The 23,630-nt window shown below is 30.3% G+C and overlaps 1 protein-coding gene across 1 annotated transcript in view; it reads left to right on the forward strand.

The window, feature by feature from the left end:
* LOC129227646 (histone acetyltransferase KAT6B-like) overlaps positions 1 to 23,144 on the forward strand; it is a 29,109-nt gene extending 5,965 nt beyond the window's left edge. The window contains exons 4-8 of the mRNA XM_054862236.1: positions 6,194 to 6,275; positions 9,033 to 9,077; positions 13,700 to 13,763; positions 16,131 to 16,245; positions 18,807 to 23,144. Of these exons, the coding sequence (XP_054718211.1) occupies positions 6,194 to 6,275; positions 9,033 to 9,077; positions 13,700 to 13,763; positions 16,131 to 16,245; positions 18,807 to 18,926 (426 nt within the window). The 3' untranslated portion in view covers positions 18,927 to 23,144. The remainder of the gene's footprint in view (positions 1 to 6,193; positions 6,276 to 9,032; positions 9,078 to 13,699; positions 13,764 to 16,130; positions 16,246 to 18,806) is intronic.
* Positions 23,145 to 23,630: the final 486 nt, after the last annotated feature.

Consider the following 23,630-nt stretch of genomic DNA (forward strand, 5'->3'; position numbering starts at 1 on the left):
TGTATTCAAGTTAAATAATTCATCCACAAATTAAGTCATTCCCATGTATTTTGTTATCCTTACTCATATATATTTTGTATATAATACCTAGAGATGTGAAGCTGAGGAAAAGAGCCAGTTCTTTTCCTTTTTTTTTGTTTTAGAAAAAATGAAAGAAAAGATATAAAATCATTTTTATCAAATTAAAATTAAGTTCAATAGTTCTACTGTCTTAGGAAACGTAAAAAGTGCTAAATATCAAAAAATCCGTTTGCGATCAACAATTAAACCCCGAAAGTAACCCCCTATCGGTTATAGTCCCCCCCCTTTTTGTGAAAAGTGATATAATTTTATAATCTCTAACCCCCCCCCCTCTTCACCTAAAATTTTTCCGATCATCTTCATTTGCTACTCTCCAAAAAAAAAAGCTTTCCCCTCCATGTGCAAGTTTCTTTTCTAAAAGAAAGAAAGAAAAGGAAACACAATGATTTAAACAAAGAAATAAATAAATAAAGGTCCCCACGGTGTATTCCTTTGAAAATGTCTATACTAGCTTGCAAGTTAACTTGTCAGTGACGTCATTAAGCGCGGAGGAAAAACACTGAGTGAAAAGACCGCCTGTAGGTTTGTAAGGAGGATCTCCGATAAGACACCGCACTCGCAGTTGCCTGCTTGGCGAATTAATCCGCTTTGGCATACTTCAACGAGAGTGGAGCACTTGAGCAAAATCGCGCCAAACGCAGAATATCCGGAGATCGCCAGCTGTTTGTGAGCTCTGATTGGCTGGTTCGTTCAGTTGCAAATGAATGTATGGATCCGCGCTGCACCGCTCTTAAAATTGAAAATATTTAACGATTCACAGAAATTATTTCAAAAAAATGTCCCTTTTGCGTCGGTTTAACTAACTAATCCGATTTCTAAAGCAAAGTGCGTAATTTCCCCCCGATTATCTGGCAAAGCGCAAGGAACTATTTCCTTCACTTGGCCGCAGCTCATTTCTCCATAGCCAAGAAAGCTTGCAATCGAGTATAGTAGTGGTAGTTTTCTTTTAAATTTATCTTCCATTAATTCTTTAAACCACATATAAAAAATAAAGATGATTTATAACTGACCTGAAAAATTTCGCCAAGGGTTCTTTGCTCGCATAATACTAAAAATATAACACTAAACAAATTTTTAGCAAAACTCTTCAGCTGATAATGTAAGCAATAAAGTAAAGTTGGCACACTATTTTGGCGATGAAACTTCTCAGCGTTAAACATTTTTCATTTTGTTCTATGATTATATATTCAAGAAAATATTTTACATACTGTCCATTCCAACTAAATTCTGCTGTAAAATAAGGTTAGTTAAATTAATTATTTTTAAATTAGACAGAGATGAAAGCCCTAATTATTCTGCTAATGTTATCAAATCCTTCTTTCTAGCTTAAGATTAAAAAAAAACTGTATTCTTAGAAATTCACACAAAACAATAAAAACAATTTAACCTGGTATGTTATCCTCTTTCAAAAAAAAAAAAGAAAAAGCATCCAACAGATGAGCATGTTTGTTGATAATTTCGTGTAAATGCGAAGTTTTTTAATCCAAAGTTTTCTTGTGTTTACGCTTTCACCATTTACAACAATCAACTCCCTTTTCAGAGGGAAATAATGAAGACTAACATTATTTTGAGAAGCTCGAGAATACCATTATGGGAGGAAACAATTTCTTTTACCAACAGACACACGTGGAACACAATGTTTTACCTTTTTCTTTAGTTTTATAAATCACCTCAAGGTAGCATATTCAAGCACTGGAGCTGCAAATACTACTAAATACAATTATTTTGGCTATTTTTTAAAAAAAATCTCGATTATATCGCCCCCTCCTAAAATTAACAAGTTTTGTTTTGAAAATAGGGGGTTTTTTTCGGAATTTTACAATATATTATTTTAATTCTTAACCAAAATATACACAAAACATTTGTTTCCTAACTACCAGTAGTCAGTCAAAGCATCAAGAACTATCCAAATCATCAGTCAAATTAAGATTCAACCATAATATTTGAGTAGGATGTGATTTTTGTAAATTGTTAAATGAATTTTTCAACCAAATATTCTTTTTGCTTCCTTTTACATAGAAAAGGAAGTATTGTATTCAGAAAAAAAAATTCACTCAAATATCCTCCTGAATTTCCATTTTGCTCATCCCGGAGTGAATGTCGAGTTCTTTTTTGGCTAGACAGCACAAGCGTGTGTACCTAAGAACATATTGGATGACCGAAATGTCCATTTTGATGATCCTCAAGTTAATTACCATGAGTTTTCTTGTAACGTTCGTATGTATTTTGCCTAAATCAAAAACGGTATGCTATAGAACAGTAAAATATGGTATCGAGACTCTTAGCTTTAAAAGAAAGTTGCATTTGTGTGATGATTGAAAGTAAATACTTAACTCAAACATTTCCAGCAATCAATATTATTGATATACCAGGGTTGGGTTTTTTGCCGGCAAAAAGGTATTTTTGCCGGGACAGTGGAAAAAAACCATGGCAAAAATGGAAAAAACGGCGAAAACCTAATTGCAAATAAAGTAGCATTATATTGTTAATCAAGAAATAGTGACAATATAATATAAATAATGCACTTTAATATTTTAATTATGTCTCTCCATGTTACTTCTAATTTATAAGGTGAAAAATAAATAAAAAAGAAATGTTGGGATTGCAAAACTTAAGATTTTAAATGTTTGCTGAAACAATTTTTTCAGAATGAGCCAATTCCTTCAATGCTAAAACAAAGAATGTTTACTTAAGCTTAGTAAATTAATAAGAAGATTGAATTCTAATTATATATACATATATTTAATTAATCACTTTTTTTTCATCCCACTAAGATTTTTAAGCTATTTAATTAATAACAGAATATTTACTTGAATATAGAAAAATATTAACTTTTCCTCACTAAAGAAATAATGCATTAACATGCAGTTCAATACCTTAAGATTTCTGCACACTAGTTGCAACTCTTCAAATGTGTCCTGCAAGTTCTGCTGCAATAGAGAGATATTTCTCAAATTTTCCTTTTATACAATCAAAAATACGAAACCATTTGTCAGTTGCTTCTCTCACGAAACTAGTTTATTGCCATGCCATGCTTAAACAACAAATAGGTTTTGATGAAGATGGTATAAACGATGATGATTTAAGTGATATTTCAATCTAAAGAAATGTGTATTTTGCTTTTTAATTACTTTTATTTCTTTTATTTTATAGTTGTATCTTGATTAAGTATACTTTATATAGATATTTAGTATTCTGTAAAAAATGCTATAATAAACAAGCTAATTACATTTTCATTGTAAGTTAATTATTTGTCTTAGATGTTACAAACTGAAATTTTATGTTAATGTTTAAAAATTTAGAAGTAAAAATGCTCCATTACTTTAAAAGTAAGTTAAACCTTAAATTTATTTTAAACTATAAAAATTATTAAATTAAAATTTTATTGAAATCTTTTCATGCTTTTACTTTTATATAAAAGGAAAAAAAACTGTCCGTAAGTTGTTAACATAAAATCTATTTTTGCCACTTTGGCAAAAACTGGCAATAACCTATTTTTGCCGGGCGGTAAAAATCATGGTTTTTTCTGCCCCCCGGCAAAAACTTGCCAACCCTGTGATATACAGTAATTTCTGGAAGAAACGCGCAGCGTTTACATGTTTAAAAGTTAAAATTTCGGATCTTTCTGCCGATGCAGCGTTTACTATCGACTTTTCTTTTTATCGCCGCAATTTTAATCCAACTGTTTTAACGAACCAATAAGGATAGATACTGACACAATCTGATACAATTATATATTATCTACCCGTTATTTAAAAGCTTTAATTACAGCAAACGGTCAACCGTTTGAAAACTGGGGGTAAAAGCCAAATTTGATATTCGCAAATTTTTTGCATAATTGATTACAAGTGAAATGGAGCTTCATTTTCAAACAAAAGGGTAATGTAAAACCTTAAAGGAACATAAAAAAGCAAAAAAATACAATCCTGTGCATATTTTATTGGTTTTAATACAGAATAAAAGCAACAGATGACAGAAATTTGCAAAACGAACCATTTTTTAAAAATTGCAAAACCAAAAAAAAAAAAAAACTCGGCTAAACGTTCCTGATTTTTTTCCTAAAATTGGGTCTGTCTTTTTTTTTCTTAAGTTTGTCTTTAAAAGTTGGAGGATACAGCCATACGCAAGTATATACTGTAAATTATTTATTTTTAATATGCTTTTTGATGGATTTTTTCTACTTTGATATACCATTGATGAGTTAATCATCGTTTTTAAGTACGGCAATGCAGTGTTCCTAAGCATTTAAAATTTTTTTGACACACTTCTCTTTAAGGTGCAGCAATTATGCCGTTGTAGCGTTTCTTCCAGAAATTACTGTAACTATGTTTTGTGCATAGATTTTGTATAGATGAGATAAGTAGTTATACTTTTAGTGTATTTGGAAATCAAATAATCATTTATCAAAAATGGGATGAGAATATTGAGATTTGTGAGGCAGTCAAAACTCATTCATTTAAATATGCTTAAAACAAATTATTGCTAAATCAAACTACATTTGCATTGCAATCTCGGTTCTATTGTATTTACACATAACGTTGTTTATTTTTTTTCATATAAGATGAATTGAGGTTAGGACAAATTTAATTTTAATGGTCTCTTTCTGTTTGTTTTAAGGAGATTTGAGTGTATTCCTTCATCATTAGGAGGAAGTCTTTTTCTGATTTACATAGAAAGTGCAGGTTGTTTGTTTAGAATTCTTTTGCTTGTACAACTATTTGGTTTTTCTTATATTTTTATAAGAGTTGTCAATATAACCGGTAAATAACTGCAGCTTATAACAAAATTTCAATTAAGTTTTAATTTACAGAGATTAAAAATTCATTGTATCTTAAAATTCTAAATTATTTGACTCCCTCCCCCCCCAAAAAAATACTTGAGTAAAAAAACGCCCTATCAACTCAGATGGGTATCAAAAACTCTAGATCTGGGTTTAAAAACTGAGGCATAGGAGTGCTTATATTAACAGTACACATAAATGGTAAGATCTTAGTGCATATGGTGTAAGAAGCATTTATTTGGTTACACCACAGCTAGTAGTGTTCTTAAAAATAAATAAAGACAAGTGCATAATTACTAATCTCATTCATTAGTTTGTTCTACCATGAATCAAATTGAGTCCTGAGAAATCAGCAATGACCAAAGCAATTTTTCTTGGCTTCTCAAAACTTATTTTTACAATTTTCACCAATTAAACATGGATTTCACGGTCATACGTCGGCAATTTGTTTTCCTCTTGATACCTGATATTGCCCACTAAGCTTGATATCACTTCAAAGCAGTGCTTGTAGATTAAATAGTAGTGCTCATAACCCCAAGAGCAATGGCACCTCCCACCCCCCAAAACCAAGATTTCCCCCAAAATGAACCCTCCCCTTAGAAAACACTTCTCTTTCTAAACATTATGGTAATACAATTTGTGCCATGACACCTCATCTAATGTGTAACCCTGTGTTCATACAATTTAATGCCAAATGATTTCTACTTTCAAATATAATCAACTCTTTATTATTGACAGTAACATTTTTGAATAAATATCTTAGTATTTTTTACAAATTTCACTTAAATTTAGCATAAATAAGTTTAAAGAAGTTTCGAGAAGTTGTACGAAAACCACGCACCACATTTAACTCTAACTCTCTCCACATTCAATGTTTAACCCTCTTTTTTTATTTTTCTTTAACTGTATACTGCAATTGTATTGTAGTAGTAATATTGAGCTACAAACTGCAGTTTGAGGCAGGCAGCACTCAATATACAAGTTTGTAGCGATATTTACATTGCGGTCGCTGCCCTGATAGTCAAGCAAAAACTGAAAGATTAACAACCAACATTAAGACTAACAAATTTCATTTCCTTACTGGATTATCTTCACTGTAAATTCCATTTAATTTATCATGCAGCTGAATAGACACAGGCTTTGAGGGGTGGAGGAGAGTCTATAAACAATAATGAGATGAATATGTTATACAAAATTTCAGCTAAGCTCCACACATAGGTTACAAACCTTATTTTTCTGAAGGATAATGTATTTTGAATTATATTACTAGAAAGAGATTTGTTTTTCATTATTTTATATTTTGAGAATAATTTTCTTTGTTGTATTTTTTAGAATGATCTGCTGACTTGTTATATGTGTTTTGAAGGCTATCATATGAATTGCCATGAGCCAAGAGTTACCATCAAACCATCTGGTGAATATATTTTTATTAAGACTCATTGGAACAATTTATAAAATACATTAACAAAATAGAACTTAAACTCAAAGCCTGATTACTTGAAAGGCTGAAGAAGCTGAAGCTTTTGTTCAGATTTTATTATTATTTTTTTTTGAGAATAATTGATTGTCCAACTAAGGGAAAAAAAGTTAGTAATTTTTTTTCTCGTCAAACTGGAAAATCTTCAAGCTTTGACCTTGTACTTCAGTTGAAAACAATGCGAATAGAATTGCAGCATAACCATGTATTTTAGTCATGGGAGTACCTATATGGTAATAGAGAGGGGGGGGGGGGAGGGATCAGTTTGAGTCTAAATTATGCTAAACCTATTTTGAAAATAATATTTGTAGCATTAGTTTGTGAAGAATTTAGAAAAAAATCCTGAAAGAAAAAGCAAAGGACCCCCAAAATGGGAGTGAGTTTCCCTTACTTCAGAGTCTAATCAGGCCTTGCTTAAACCATTGAGAAGAGATAAAATGGAGGGAGTGAAGACTTTTATTCGTGAAGCCAAGACCCCAAGTCACATGATAAATTTTACAGCAAAGCATTAGGAGAAATTAGGTTTCTTTTGCTTGTTTCACACAAAACGTGCCAATCATTCATTGTTGTTGAGTCACGTGACTTGGGGTCTTAGGGTCAGAATTTGCTAACGTTTTTCCATCTAACTTGAAATTTTGATTTAATCTACAGTCAGAAAAATATGTAGAGTTTTAGCTTTACTTGCGCATGGCAAAGTGAAATAGTAGTTAAGATAACTTACCTTTTTTGAAATGAATGAATTGGAAATTCTGTTTTGAAAATTACAGTAAATAAAGAAAGGATGTGTATTTTATGATAAAATTTGATTTGAAATATTATATTATATTTTTTTGGAGTAAATTTGTACCTTCAAAAAAAAAAAAAGAAAAAAAATGAAAAATTGTCACTTCCTCTCCCTTTTTTTTGCATGAGGTAAAATGAAAAATAAAATATTTTACTAATAAAATATTTTTTATTTGAATATTAAGAATATTTTATCAAATTAATGAATAAATAACGAAACAATAAACAAATAAATTGATTGATTTATGAAAAAAACTGAGTTAATATTGTAGTGAATGAATGAACAAATATGTGAATTAATAATTGGAGGGATATTAATGAATGAATATGTAAGCAATTTGATAAGCAAATGAATAAATTAACATAATTAACAAACTGAACTACTTCACTTTGTTCCATGTGCATTTCAGAAATCATGTTAAATATTTAAGATCAAGATTTAGATTAAGATCAAGCCTAATATTAACTAAGTGCTGCACTGGACATCAATAAATCTCAATTAAAATTCAAAACATCAATTTAAAAAAAACATCTTTTCAAAATAGCAAAAAATATTTTTTCTAAACTACAATTACTCTAAAAACAGGAAATATCCTATATTGTTTAATATTCGGGAATTTTTCTCTTAAAATTATTGAATGATTTTGATGCTATGTGTCACCTATAATGTTTGTTGCTCAGTGTTAAGGTTAAAAACAATTCTTTTAAAAGGTGTAGTATCAAACAAAATAACACGACTCTTTGTGAAAGTAGATAGTGTTTTGCATGTCTAATTTGATAAGATAATTTTGCTGGTTTGTTGGGGAATTTTTAAAAAAAAGCACTGAATTTTCTTTTACTAACAATTGCAGTTTACATAAGTAGAAAGTGAAAAAAAAAAAAAAAAAAGCATCATAAAAAGCATCATGATTCAGTATTTGTGTAATATTAGCTGTTTTAAATCATCTCACATTTTTAAAAAGATGCGTAAAGAAATAATTGCTCTGCTTCTATGTGAATTTTTTTATAGCTCCAAGTTATATTTTTTCTCTTTCAATTTGTCTCAATATATGTTGATTTACAAATTTTTGTTGCTTGCTTTTTCAACTTACATTTTATGTCACCCAAATATGAGTTAAATTTGAAATAATTGATGTGAACTTGAAATGTCACCTGTGTGTTTCCTTTATTAAAGCATTTGAGTGTTTCATGCAATGCTAGTTTGCTGTCGTTTTATTCCTCATTTTCTACGTTTTTTACGACTTTGTGCATTCAAAACTCTGCTTTTCTTGTCCCTTTTTATTATTAAATACATTCATTTGATTAGATTTTTTGATCAATTTAAGAAAAGTTAAAATAAATAAATTTCATAAGCATTTCACTGGAATGAAACTTTTCCGAGGCTAACTCATGAGCTGCTTAGTATTATGTACTTTCTTACAGATTATACTTGTACCTCATATGTGTCTAAATTTTGTCGCGATATTTGCAGTTTGTCAGTGACTTCATGCACATCATTTTAGATATGACATCATTGAGTTAAATAGCTATTAGAATAAGTAGTGACCATTGGAAAAAATCTTCATGGGGTTATAGGTGATTTTACTAAATGGTGTTATTTGCTAAAAATTTATTTTTAAATCTAGATATTTAAACAGTAAATATTAATGAGGTGAAAGCTGTATGCAAATAAAAAGGCAATACAAAACTTAAGTTGAACTTACTATACATTTATACAGTCATTATTTGAGCATTTACTTGAAATAGATTTTGAAGAAACTAAAATTGAGACATGTGGGCAAAAGCAGCATAATGCATAATTATACCTTTTGCAGTTCATTAAACAACAAAAGTTTTTGCTTTCATTTTGCTTTAAAAGAAAGTAGGTATTACTGTGGTAATACTTATGTATTTATTTATTTATTTATTTAGGAGTATGGCTCTGCAGTGACTGCGAAACCAACACAAAAACAGAAAGTAAGTTATGCATTTTAAATTTGTTAATTCTTGTTGCTTATTAATGGAAGGAGCTTTTTAGGATGGTGTTCCAGCCATTCAAGCAACATGGCACAGATGCTAAAGAACATTCCCAAAACCTAATGGTAAAAGTTTATGGATAGATTGGTTACCCATACAAAACATTTTTGAGTTAAACAGATCGTATTTTGAATAAATATTAGCTTTTCAACTTATTACCACACCTACTTTATTCTATCACTAGCAGTACCCTCACCGCTTTGTTCGTAGTAGAAAATGAAAAATGTCTGTATATTCACAAATAACGGATGATGCATTTCTCGCCAATATGGCTATGTTAACATGCTCACACATGTTATGGTAATTTGCACTTCCATGTTGCGATAATTTGCTTGGTAGAATGCACTTAAAATTGGAATAGAAAATGAACAAAATTGAATTTTCAAAAAATCACTTCAAGGTGCTCACCCCTATGCTACAAACTAATTTCGTGCAGATTTCATGAAAATCAGCCAAATGGTCTAGGCGCTATGTGCATAACAGACATCCAGAGATCTAGATATACAGACTTTCAGCTTTATTATTAGTAAAGATTAAAAAGATAGGTTACTTTTACATCCATAGGCAGCTTGTTTGGAATACATTTGGAAGTGAGGGGGCAACTGCCTCTTGCTTTCAAAAGTAAAGGTCCCTTGTCCCCTCCCAGAATCAGGAATTAATGATTGATTGAACAATGAATTTTACAGGATAAATCGATTGATTTCATGAAAGTAAAAATTCAAAACTCCAAATAAATGGACATTTTTCATCTTATTTCATAAAATTGAACTTTGAAATGGAACGAGTAAATCTACGATGGCTATCTGTCCAGATTTTTGATGCTGCATAGTCCACATTTTTAAAAGTTGTTTAATCAATCAAGTAAAACCCAGAAAAAAAAAGGCCTAATTTTACAAAAAAAAAAAAAAACAGCTTTAGGGGCCCTGCCCTTTTACCCCAACACTTCTTTTGACCTCGCTTTTTTGATGCACCAACCTCCTATGTTTAGATCACGCTGTGTATGCATGCAGCATAGCACATCAATTATCCCCCTGCCTTCGAACTGGAGAAGCATGTATCAATAGAGTTCATGTATATTGCAGGACTTGTAAATTTGGCTATAGAAAGTGCTTTTTTCCTCATCTAATCGATCTCCCCTACAACGGAGCACAGGGGCGGCAAATAAGGGGGTCAAGAAGGGGCGGTTGCACCCCCAATTTTTTTGAGCAGAATGATAGAAAATGAGTGAATTCAATTTATATAAGTCGGAAATCAATGTTCATTAAAGGAAATTTCGATGGTTCTCAGCAACTATTTGATGAAACTCGACACATTCTCAGACTAGAAAAAGTGTTTTTCGTTATTTGGATGATGACTTAGAAATTCGTGAAGTATTTTCGGCTTTTTCAGAACATAGAAAACTGATAGAGAACCATGGTTAATTTTAACTAAAGAAGAAATTGCCTCATATAGGCTAAATATTTCACACTTGTGTGCCTAGTGTAACGATGGTATGTCCAATATGAGAGGCTCGTGAAAGATGGTGTGGCTGCATGGTTTTTACAAGAAAATTCCTTGATATTTTACATTCACTTTTACGCTCATTTTTAAGTGTATATTTATTTAATGAGTGTTCATCGCTTTCTTCTGCTAGAAACACGTTTCAGCTGCTCAATACATTCATAGAAACTTCTTAAAAATGCATGTAATTATTGAATAAAAAAAGACATATCAACCAAATACCTTTTATGAGGCTCTATAATTATACAATCGCGGAGTGACACAAGATAATCTTCAAGAGTTAAAACAATAAAAACATTTCTCTATATCTTCAAAGCAAAAAACGATTCTTTCAATGGTGAAAAAGCTCATGCTTTTTAGCATGTATGACTTCATTTGAATTTTTATCCAATTTGTTTGCAGCGGGAAAAGGTTTTTGAAAAGTGCTTTACTCTAAAAATCTATATCTTCAATCTGCTACTCAACTATTCAAACCACAGTTCAATCTACAATTGATCTGTGCACCATACTACCACAGTTCAATCTACAATTGAAATTGAAAATAGATTTTTTTATAGATGTATACTTCAATAAATCATGAAATTTTTCAAAAAAAATCTTCCTCCAAGCCAATTTTAAAGAGACGCAAAAAAAAAAAAAAAGTGACAAAAATCCACACGATGATGTGATGTCAAACATTAATTTTTGAATATTTTGTATGAAGTAATAGATTCAGTTTCGAATGAAATTAACACAAGATTTGATGATAATTACTTTTCTGTATGGTTGGCTGGGATTATGGTTATTTGGATTGGATTCTGAAAACGAAAAATAAAATGTTTCAACTGTGAGTAAAATTTTTAGCATGAGGCAAGAAAGATTACAAGCACTATACCGACAGAATGGTTTTCACATCCAGAGACTGCAGTTTCGTCCTTGTTATGGACTCATCAGTATGGAATAGTGAATAACAGAGCTGGAGGCAGATGATATCTCATTGAAGCTGAGAGCGCCGACATGACTAGATTATTCAGTGATGAAAAGTTTAAGCCCCTCACAGTTTTGAAGTAGCCTGGGTGATTTTGAAGAGCGAGATATAAAAAGTGTTTTTATACATAACTCAGTGTTACTTCAATTATTTTTTAACTATTACAATCAGCTCAGCTAGTAGAGAAAGATTTTTTTTTATGTCTCAGGAGGTTAGAGAAATATTTTCGAATCTCAAAGGGGGAAAAAAAAGAAAAATACATTTTCCATTTAGCTGAACTGGAAAAACAGCACGACACTGAGCATTGATAGATTAGTAACACGATTCCCTGCTTTTCCGGATTCCAAAAATCATGCATTATAACTTTTCCGAAAGGCATAAAAACTTTAGTAGCGAGATGTTTTGTATGACAACTTTTTAGTCAATGAATCAAAATGTTAATTGTTTCTAAACACTTATTTTATTCATATTAAACCGATTTTATGACAACTTCTTGTTAGCTAATGTGTATTTGGTTTCGCTTTGGGGTTATACATATTTAAGAAACTTGACCCCCAAATGAAATGGTGAAATGCCGCCCCTGACAGAGCACAATGTATGTAATCATAACAAACAACTTTAACTCTTGTTAAAACCAAACTTTGAAATGATAGATTGGTGAAAAGGGAATTACGTATTAGTTATTGCTGTAAGAGCATATACTGTGAAACAGCAAGTGCTAATAAAATCAAATGTAGTTCAATTGCCAATCTTGAAATTATTCAAAAGCTTTAATTTAAATAAAATAGTTAACTCACTTGAAGCTTTTTAACACGAAATAAAGGAAAATTTTTAGAGATTTTCTGTAAGTAGAGATAAAAAATGTTTTTAGAATTGTATGCACTTATCTTTTTTAATCTATACTATTGCATTTAATTTGAAGTGTTTCACATAAGTTTGTAATAATAATTAGTATAAGTATAGTAAATTAGAAATTAAATCTTGAAATGTGTATTTATTTTAATTGAAATGGGTTTAATCACCTTTACAACGCCATTTCCCCCCAAGATTGACCCTTGTTTGCAAGAATGCTTGTGTCCTTGAGATTCAGGTTAAATAGGTCTCAGTGACAACCCTAATCTATATTTATATATATCCGTATATCCCGAGAGATTTTTAATGCCTCTACAAGGTTATTTCATGCATTCAAAATAGGAAATATGCGTCAAAAATCTAGTCAGGCATATTGTTATACCTTACATTTTAGATAAAAATCTGACGCCATAGAGAACAAAGAAGAATGAAGGAATCGTTAAAATAATACATTTATAAATAATTTGTAATTTTCTTAAGTACAAAATTCAAACATTCTATATGTTTAGAATAAAGAAAATACTCTGTTCCATCTTCTATTTCATTCTTAGAGAAAGTTAACGGCATTAATCGCCTTTATTGTCTTCAATGTTTTCATATATTTTTCTTCTCCAAACAGAACTTCATTCCTTTAAAAAATGTCAAGGAGTAATTTCACATCTTGGAAAAAAAAAAAGAAGTAAACCCTTGCTATTTAGCTCTTATATTGATTCTTTTAGAATTTCAAAATGCAATGTATTACATAATTAGTACTATCTTTTAAATTTTCTGTATATGTTTCCCTTATTTTCTTTCTCCTAATTCAAAACAGGGCTTTTATTATTATTATTTTTAAAATGAAATATAAAACAGTAAAGCTGAAAAAGTTTAATTTTTTTCTGTTTTGGACTATGGAAGAAAGGGTGGACTGTATGATTTTTTATTTTGATACAAGAGTTTTTAGTGATACAGGCAAATCCTATTTTAGTGAAGGCCATTGCAGCAAAAATCTCGTTTTAGCGAAGACTTAGGCAGTCTCCAACTCAAATTGCGTTGGAACAATGTCAATATTTGTAATATCAGTATAATGAAATTTCATTGCAGCAAAATAATTTTGCTGGGCCTTTAGACTTTGTTAAAAAATTTTCACTCTTAATTATTATATTGTGATTAGCAAGTGGAATACATTATACTTTAAAGATTTTTGTAAAAAAATATCAATTATACGTTTTAGATTTTATTAAGTATGTTGTCCTTTTTTTAGCTGATGATGAAAGTTACGAACCAAATGTTTCATATCAGTCTTCCAACGATGGCTTTCTAAAGAGGTAACTTGCACCATATCTAAATATCCAAAGTAGTTTTTGTAAAAAAATTGGTTGTTGTTTAAAGCAGTGGTGCCCAACCTACTGCCCGCAGGACATATGTGGCCCGCAAAGGTAATCCGTATGACCCCTCATTGTGTTCAATGTTTCAAGACAAAGAATGTATCTGAAACATTTTAAAACTACTGATCATCTTCTTTCAGTGTTATGTTCAGCACGTATTAAATGATGACAGCATTATTTGGTTTGTAATTGTCTTTCATTTTTTGTTGTTTTCCCATGCTATCTAGAAAAGTTTATTAATATAGTCAAATTTCATATTTTTTCTTACCCTCGCGATTCACTTTTATGTGAGGTGGGGCCCGCAAGTAAAAAAAGGTTGGGCAGTACTGGGTTAAAGCTTTCATTGTTAGTACCAAGAAATGCTCCTCTGAAGCATCATGGGTTGTGTTTAGTGTATATTTGCTATAGTTTTCAAATGTTCAGTTGTTTAGTGAATTTGTTGCGTTGTGATATTGTTAATTTTGTAATAATTTTTGAATGCAAGATGTCCTTTGCTTTTTGTGTGGCCTTTAAGTCCTCCAAGTCTCTTTTTTGTTTCTGACCGTTAATTTTTTTTTTTTTTTTTGAATCCAACTTTATTAATGATATCAATATTGGGTTCATATTCATCCTCATTCACATTAGTTTTCTGTTTTTCATTCAGATGTTATTTTCTGACCTATTTGAAATCATTGTTAAAATATTAGGAAAATAGAGTGAAATTGATCGAGGTTAAATTGAAACTATGTAATAAATCTGTAATTGCTCTTTCTAACGTTAGAATTCTGCAGTCATAAATACGTTTTGTTAGTTGTAACAAAACTTGAATAACCTTGAAGCTTCATATTCTTTAACTTTGCCATGTTAAAAAAGAAAAAATGTTTCAAAGTATATATGGATGAAAAGAAAAGATGGGGGCATAGCTAAATTTTACTTAACGTCAATTTTATAAATGGAATTTTTCTAAATCTCTACATACAATGAAGTCATACTTTGTAAATCGAGCAGTACAAAATGATCACATGCTATAAATTTATATCTGACTGTATTTTTGTCTATCAATTGAAAATTCTTTGTCTTCATTGATATTTATAAATTTTTACAAGTACTCATTATTAATCAAGTACATAGCCAAAGTTTCGCAAAGTGCTTACTATTTGGTAAGTTGGCCAAGCACAGAGTATTTCCCAAGCACTGGAGAAAACACCATCAAAGACTATCAATGACTTTGGAATTAGCTGGCTTCGGCCTATGATCCCACAGTTTTAATCTTTTTTTAAATTTTACCAACCATTGTGTTAAATCTTCTTGGAATTTGATGCACTGTCCCTATTTTAGAAATATAAACTTTATTAAAAAAGATAATCTGTGAAAAATTGTATTTTCAGCAGAGATCATTTTTTTTTTCTTTTACCTATTTGAATTGAACATCTTAAACATCATTATGTGAGCATCTCCATATACGCTGTATACTCTCAAACATTTTTTAGACACCTAGTGTATACCCTCAAACTTCATAAATTTTCATATTATGACATACTATGAAGAAGTAAAGAACTACATACTATGTATATGATCACATACCCAAATTGTGCGTAGTAGATTACTGGGAGTATACCCTCAGAAAAATTGGTGGGAACATCACTGTTTACCATGTCGCAATTGCAAGGGGACCCCCACATCAGTGGTGTTCCCATAATGTATACTCCATATAGGCTGTATACAGTGAAACCTGTATAAATTGACCACTTGCAGTGAACTACTTTGGTGGTCAACTTAAACAGGTGGTCAACTTGTAGAGGTTGATTTATATGATATAGATCTAATTCTGTGCCTGAGAATAGTGGCCAACTGAGACAGGTGGTCAACTTACAAGGGTGGTCAACTTTACAAGTTTTACTGTACTCTCAAACATTTTTTAGACATATAGCGTATACCCTCAAGCTTCATAAATTTTCATATTATGACATACTATGTGTATGATCATTTACACATTTTGTGTGTAATGGATTACTGGGAGTATCCCTCAGAAAAATTGATGGGAACATCACCGGTCATTAGTAAGTGACTGTAAATGACTACATGCAGATACACAAGACATTTAATTAATCATATATAATTTTTTTCTGAAACTTCTAACGTGTATTTTAGCTAATAATCTTCATTTTTTAGCTGAACAACAATGTCCTCTGACTGCTATGATAAAGATGTTATGCCACTACTATTAGGAAATGTTAATAAAAAACTTATATGTCTAACTAATTACATTTTTATGATAGTAAATTGTGATTTGATTGATAAAAAAAAACTTTTCCATCCTTTATATAGCATACAAGAATACCCTGCATCAATACCTTTAGCTAAAAAGTGGAGCATAGGAAATGTTGAAGCGTTTATTAGACACTTAGGTTATGATGATGAGGCTTCTGCTTTTCGTGAGCAAGTGAGTAATTTTGAATGATATTTTTATCTTATGGTTTTTGTCATAACAAGACCACTTTTAAGTAAATAGCATTAGAAAGGAAGTAGGTTTGGATATTTCAGTGGTGTCTGTTCAATAGATCATTTTTCCAACAATTATACTTTCAATTATTAATGATATTAAAATGATTATATTTTTTTTTTTGGTTTAATTTATATAAAGTTCAACAGTACATCTTCTTTGTTGCTGAAAATGTGTAATGGATTAAGCCTTTTTATAAATGTTTTCAGAATAAAGTTTAATGCTGCTGTGGGAAGGTAAAGGCAGAATTGTTTTTTGTTTATTTGATGTTTTTTTGTTTCGTGTTTTCTTTTTAGCAGAAACCGAATAAGTAAGTCTTCACAATAGAGCTACTGCACAATAGATTACAAAATTGAAAAAAAAAAAAAAAAAGATACTGCTCTTTATTTAGCCACTGCAGAATGTATCTCTATTTATCTGGTTGCTTCTGTCATAAATATCCAATTTATAAACATCTAATTCTATATACAGATGCCCTTGTTTATAGCAATTAGCAGCATTGAAAGTGCGAAATAAAATGTCTTTATAATCATAATTTGGTTATAAGAAATTAAATAATACACAGTAAAATTTGAAGGGCAAATGAAGCTATTATGTTATAGCCATATATTCATACTAATGACTTTGCTATAAACAAGCACGACTGTATATAGCATATGACTGGTGACTTGCTACCTTCTTGAGACATTGAAACTGTTTAACTTGTTATGTTCAATTAAAATTCTATATCATAAAAGGGAAACACCTCACAAAATTTTATATCTTAAAATTAGACCTTGCACAAAGCATCAGTAAAAAAACCTCTAGCATCCAAGTCATTCCCAATAAAATCCTTAGGCCAAAGGGATTTCAGATCAGATTAGTGATAACTAAAACGCTGTATATGATATAAAAAAATTTTTTTCACAAAAGAATATATAAAAGAGAAATGTCCAAAAAATAGTTCTTATTTTTTCACAAAAAGAAAAAAGTTCACAAAAATCGCTTTTTTTTCACAAAATGCAGATTTGAAAATAAAACCTGGATCGACTCCTGGCATTAAACATTGAAGTTATTATCTTATCATGCAGTTAGCAGCCTTTTTAACCAGTCGTCCAGTTAATAGTTAATTAGTTTTAACTCAGTGTAATTAGTTACGCTCAGCATGAGTTAGTTAATATTCTCAGTTAATCGGTACTGTTTGAATGTGACCTAAAAAGTCTTGCATCAGGGCCCAATACAGACTGATTTTGCTTCCGTTTTTCGGTACCTTCACAAAAATCTTGTTTTGAAATTGGTACTTTCACAAAAATCAAGTAATAAAATCAGTAGCTTCACAAAAACATAGAAAATTTCACAAAAATTCGCTTTTTAAAATATAAAATTTGTTTCTCTGTTTAAAACAAAATTTACTCATGAAATAATATTCGAAGTAGGTTTATATGAACAATTGCTTAAATGGAAACCTTTTTGTAGTATTTTAACTAGCTTTTAACTGTTTCTCGCCAAAGTACTCATGCAATATTTTCGCAATCTTTAAACATCTGTTTTGGGAAGCCGCTTTTCTCATAATTTCCTATATTGTACACAGTACATAGCCCATTAAGCTGAAATTACGATGGTATTTTTCGTACTTTTTAGGTTTTTAGCTCCCCCCCCCTCTCCAAGAAACGAAACCTGTTAAAAATAATGCTAGATGACATTTACTTTTCGAACTAAAATTTCAATTGCTCTACTTCTCTTTTACAAAAATTAGGATGCCTCTAAAATTTCACAAAAACAATGCTGATAAAAAAGAACTTTCACAAAAATAGAATGATGCAATACTTTCACAAAAATAGGTAGCAAGAAAAAAATCCTGGATTGACCCCTGTGCATGTTCACTCAAAAATAGAATTAAATGCATTGAACAATGAACCTTTAGGCACTGCTTGAGTGTCTTTTTGCCCTGCCACCAAATTTAGCATAATGAAAGGGTTCTTGCCCATAGTAATCTATTAGCTGTGTTCTTAACTGAAGCATTATAAGCACTTAATTTGTTATGATATCAAGTTTAATTTTTTGTTTGACATTTTATCGACATTTTTTATGCATGCTTTTACTGTGCCTAATATGAAGCAAATAGGCATGGTAAATGCTGTAGGGCTGTCAAATGCATATTTTGATATGTATTTTGATCAAGTTGAGGTATGTATTTTCTAATTTCATTTTTGGTCACACTAATATACCATCAAACGGTACAAATTTGATAATCTTGCTGGTGGCATCTTTGCTGGTTTTTAAAAAGGAAAATATTTGGTGCTGTATTAAGTTACAAAAGCAGTTAATATGTGCTAATGTGTTTCTTTGTGCAATGAATTACCTGGTTTTAAAACAAAGTCCAGTGCCAAATATCATTTTCAAAAATTGGCAAAGTTATTTCAATTGATGGAATGTGTTTATATTTTCTTGTAAATTCGCTTAAAAGCGCTTAAGTATCATATAAAATTAGTATTGAACGATATTTTAATTTCATTTTTCAGGAAATTGATGGAATGTCTCTTTTACTCATGAAAAGAAATGACGTTTTGACTGGTCTCGGTATCAAACTTGGTCCTGCTCTGAAAATTTATAAACATATTGTCAAGCTGCAGTGTAACTGAGTTTTGTTGGTTGTTCTAGTCTTGCATCTGTGTCAAACATGCTTAATTTTTATGCTTGAATTTTTATTTGCATTTGTTAGTCAAACAAATGAATGCTTAAAATATATCTTGCAATTTTGACTACCTCAAATATTGATTTTAATAAAACAAAGAAACATTTTAAATTGCTTGTCATGAATGAAATATCTGGACATTATTTTTAAATTTCTGCTATTTATGATGCAAAAAGTCTGTGAAGGAAATTTAAGTTCGTATTCTTCATTAAAATAGCATTATATATTCTCATCTTTTATCATTGAAACAATTAAAGCCGAATACATCTCTGGAGTGTCCTGAGGCTGATCTTAGTAGCAAAACCAATGCCTCATACGCTCTCTAGATATTCATGAGACATGCTATTGTCATTTTGTGTTGATTGTGTACATATTCCCTATCTACAAACCTGTATAGTAATGTATGGTGCTCTTAAAGAAATCCTATGATCGTGGACATTCTTTTTAAACAGCATGGGCATTTATGTAGGATATTTACATTCTCAACAAACTTTTTAAATGGTTTTCCATACATTCTGTGCAACTACATCAAACTTGTAACCCTATATATATCTTGCTTCCATTAATTTTATTAATATATTCTTCTGAAGTGTGTAAGGAAAAAAATATTATTTTCTGCTCAGATATATTCCGTACATTATGAAAATATCTTCTGAGAGAAATATATCAATATTCTAATGGCCTTAAATTTCCCAGATTTTACTGTCACACATTTTAGCTAGTCACTAAATTTCATTGAATATTATTGTACAGATTTTGTAACTTTTTTTATGTACTATCCTTGCAAGGTGCTACTTAAAATCTGGAATTAGCACTGCAACAGTAGGTTATTCAGCAATGGCCACAATAATTATTGTGAATATACATCGATTCAATGCATTGTTATACTGTAGCCATTCACAACTCTTTTTCTTTTGTTATTGAAAAATGTTTTAATTTTGCCTATCCCGATTATCCGCAGAGGTGGGGGTAACCGGGGATAAGTGAATTCGCGGATAATCCGCAAACTGGGTAGAAACAATGCTAGTGTATGAAATAGCTTAAAAATACCAGTTGCAATCTCATACATTTAAATTACAGCTAATAGGATAATAGTATGTAAAAATTGCATGTAAAAGCTAAAAAAGGATCACTCATTTTAACAAACGGATTACACACTTATGCAAGCAAATCGTGCAAACAGATTACCTGCAACAGATAAAGCTAGGTTAGGTACACTTAAAACGCAATGGGGAAGGGTCGAGAATTTTTTCAAGACAGGATTCAGTCACTCGTTTACGTGCGTAAGTAGTGAGCATCTAAAATTTAGTAAGTGACCTAGATCTGAAAACCAGTAAGTAGTGTAGACTTAAAGCAGTAATAAGTAGTGAAGATCTTAAAATCAGGGGTAACTACTAGGTAGATTTCGGTAACCTTGGAAGTTTTGATGTAATTGAAAAGGAGGGGGGAAAATGCCCAAAATTTTTGCACTTGTTTCGTTAAAAGGTGTCCATTTATCTACATTCAAAACTTTATCGCCGAAAAAAAATGCTTTTGAAAGTGTGAGAGATTGCGGATAATCCCTTCCGCGTATTAACCACTCACGGATAATCGGGAGTTTAAGGTACTTCTATGTTAAATTTTTTTTATTTATTTATTTCTTAGTATTGTTTTTTTATTTTGAATATAGTAACCAAAATTTGCACGGCATTATCATCGATAGAGAAAGACATATAAGTTGTTAAATAACTTGTTTTTAAACTTCTGAATCCTGGGGATGATTACATTTGCTTCCTAAATTTGTGCTTTTGTGGTTTCAAAATTACAAGAATATCTATTTATTTTATTATAAGCAAATCAAGAGATGTTGAACGTAACTATAAAAAAATAGCACAAGATGAAAGTTTTTTTTTTCTCTCTTTAAGATCTTTAGGTTTTGTGATCATATATAAGTATGTGTTCTAGAATTCAAAACATTGAATTGAAGTTTAAAAAATTGCATTTCCATTCAAGTCCTTAATTATCTGAAACAGTTGTTATATATTTTACAAATTTCTTATCAAAATATTTCCCATAGATTTATTTTTCTTTGAACCAATATGTGATTTTTTGCAGATATAATTCAGATTTAGTTTTAGATACGCTTCAGTGTCAGATAAATTGAAGTTTCCCTTTAAATCAAACTGGTGGTTAAAAAATTTCAGAATTGCTAATAATGCAACACAGCTATCGCTTCTTCCATTCCACTTTTTTGAAATTTAAAAATTATTGTATTTCTGCTTTTAAATAAGTAAACAAAATGCTTCACTTTTTATTCACAAAAAGACTTTCATATTTATGTTAAAATATAAACAATATTCTCTGCCAAAAACTGGCAAGAAAAATAACATTCACACTCCATGAAAACAGTTCTACTGTTTTATCCAAATTTCTTCATGGTAGTAGCCATTGCAAAAAAAAAAAAAAAAAAAAAAAAAAAAAAACCCTAAAAATAATGTAATGAAAAAACAATAGATAGCAAGGGTTATAATTTAATTAAATATTACAGAAAATATATAAAACATTACAGACAGTAATAAATTGATGAATAATAAATGCAAATTGGCACCTTAAGAACTCCTCGGAGAGCAAGTTCAATAGACTCATGCAGTGAGCAATGAAAATTGGTACCACACATATGTCTTCTAATTTATGAATGACAATTTGCTGCATTTGACTAAATTAATATTGGCAGGCAAAATTTCAAACTTATGTTGACAGTCAAAAAGATCAAACTAAAAGTCTAACTAGTAATATATCTTTGCAAATTAATATAAAGTTAATTATCTCATTGTTCTCTTGCAAAATTATTTTGAATCATTTTATAATTGCCACATAAATTAACTTTTTTTCTTTGTAACTCTCATAGTTTGCATGTAAACAGTAAAGGAGTTACCAAAACTTCAAGCTTTATCTTCATTGCATTGTATCAGAATCATACACATTGTTTCTCCTGAAATTGTTCATTGTTAATATTAAGGAGGTATTCTAGTCTAGAGGCTTGAGTTTAAGGTGATTTTACGGGCATAATAGAAAAAAAAAAAACAGTTGCTATTTTCATTATTCCTTTTTATTAGTTTTTATTGATACTTTAAAAGCATAAAAATGCATAATAGTTGGAAAAAAAAATCAAAATTGAAGCTGGTGAAGACTGGCAAAGTGGGGACTCTAAAAAAAGGGGGGTCTCATGTTTGACATGATTCCAATCCTCCAGGTGATCTGAAACATAAAGTTAAGGTTACTTCTTATTGAACAAGGATGTAGAATTGTCTGGACGTAGCCGATTTGAAAATATTTTTTTTTCACAAAATGACGTTGTTTTGAAAAAAAAAGTTCAATTTTTGACTCTTTTTTTGAACTTAAGTATTTTTTTAAAAATAAAAAAATACAAAAACCCCTTCGCTGAGACAATTTTGATAGTACTAAGAAAGTATGTACCAAATTTCAAGTAAATCAGTGCATTAGAACTTGAGATATCATGTATATCTTGTCAACCATATTGAAAAAACTAGTTTCGAGAAAAACGCATTTAAAGTCTGCAGTCTCATTTAAGCAAAAGAGTTTATTTTAACAAAATTAACTGTAACTCTAAAAATAATTTGAGCTCCCATAAATCCTCTTAGAAACTTATTCTTAAAGGTCTAAACTTCGAGAATATGAAAGAAAAAAAATTGATTTTTTTTTTTTTGATTTTCTAGTCTAGAATACCCCCTTAAAGTTCTATGTTTCTCTTTGTATGTATGGACGCAGCTTTACAATGTAAAGCAATACCTGGGTTGCCAATTGCATTGTGCGGAGTGGCATCGCAAAAATATCGAAACTCCGCGAAAGAGTGCTAGCATGACATACTGTTTAAAGCTTTTTTTTGTTTTTATGCCAGTGCTTAAAATGATTATCCAAGCTCTAAAACAATTTTAAATAAGTGGTTTTAGTATTATTGAATTTTATGTTCTGTATGCTCATATTTTTACTCGACATTTTAAATACAAAGCTAGCTGCTCCTCAAAATTTCAAAATGCTCCTCAAAATTGCCACAGATGCTCCTCAAATTGTTTCCCTAAAGTTGGCATCCCTGAGTACATGCTGCTAACCTATACATACAAAATGTTAAAAAAGAAAAAAAGAGGATTTCAATCTTTTTCGCCCATACTTTGGGTTGAAAAATTTCTTCAAATGTCTATAGTTGACACTTGTGATATCTTCTCCTGTACTCCTAACAAAAATGATCTCTAATGCATAAGGTTGTTATGTCATAAGTATGAAATATTGCATGTTATTTAGGCAAAATTAAAAAGTGGTACAATTTCAATTAAAGTATGCTTTATTTAAAAAATATATAAGAAATTTTACAAAATTGAAAATAATAGTTCAATTTTTATGCAATAAAGTATAATGCATAAATTACAATATGGAATCAAAATAGTATATGTAAACACAAAATTCATTTACAAAAATTAGTTTTTTTTAAAAAGCAAAGCTTTGTTTTCAAAAATTGATTTTCTTGAAAATGCGATGATAGTTGAAACTTCTGAAAATGTTGTGTTGCAAGAAATAGTTCAATATAGAAATTTTTATGGACAATAAAATAACATTGAAACTGTGTAATAAATAACAAATGAGAGCTAACGCATTG

Source organism: Uloborus diversus, chromosome 8, assembly GCF_026930045.1.
Source record: "Uloborus diversus isolate 005 chromosome 8, Udiv.v.3.1, whole genome shotgun sequence".
NCBI classification, from domain to species: domain Eukaryota; kingdom Metazoa; phylum Arthropoda; class Arachnida; order Araneae; family Uloboridae; genus Uloborus; species Uloborus diversus.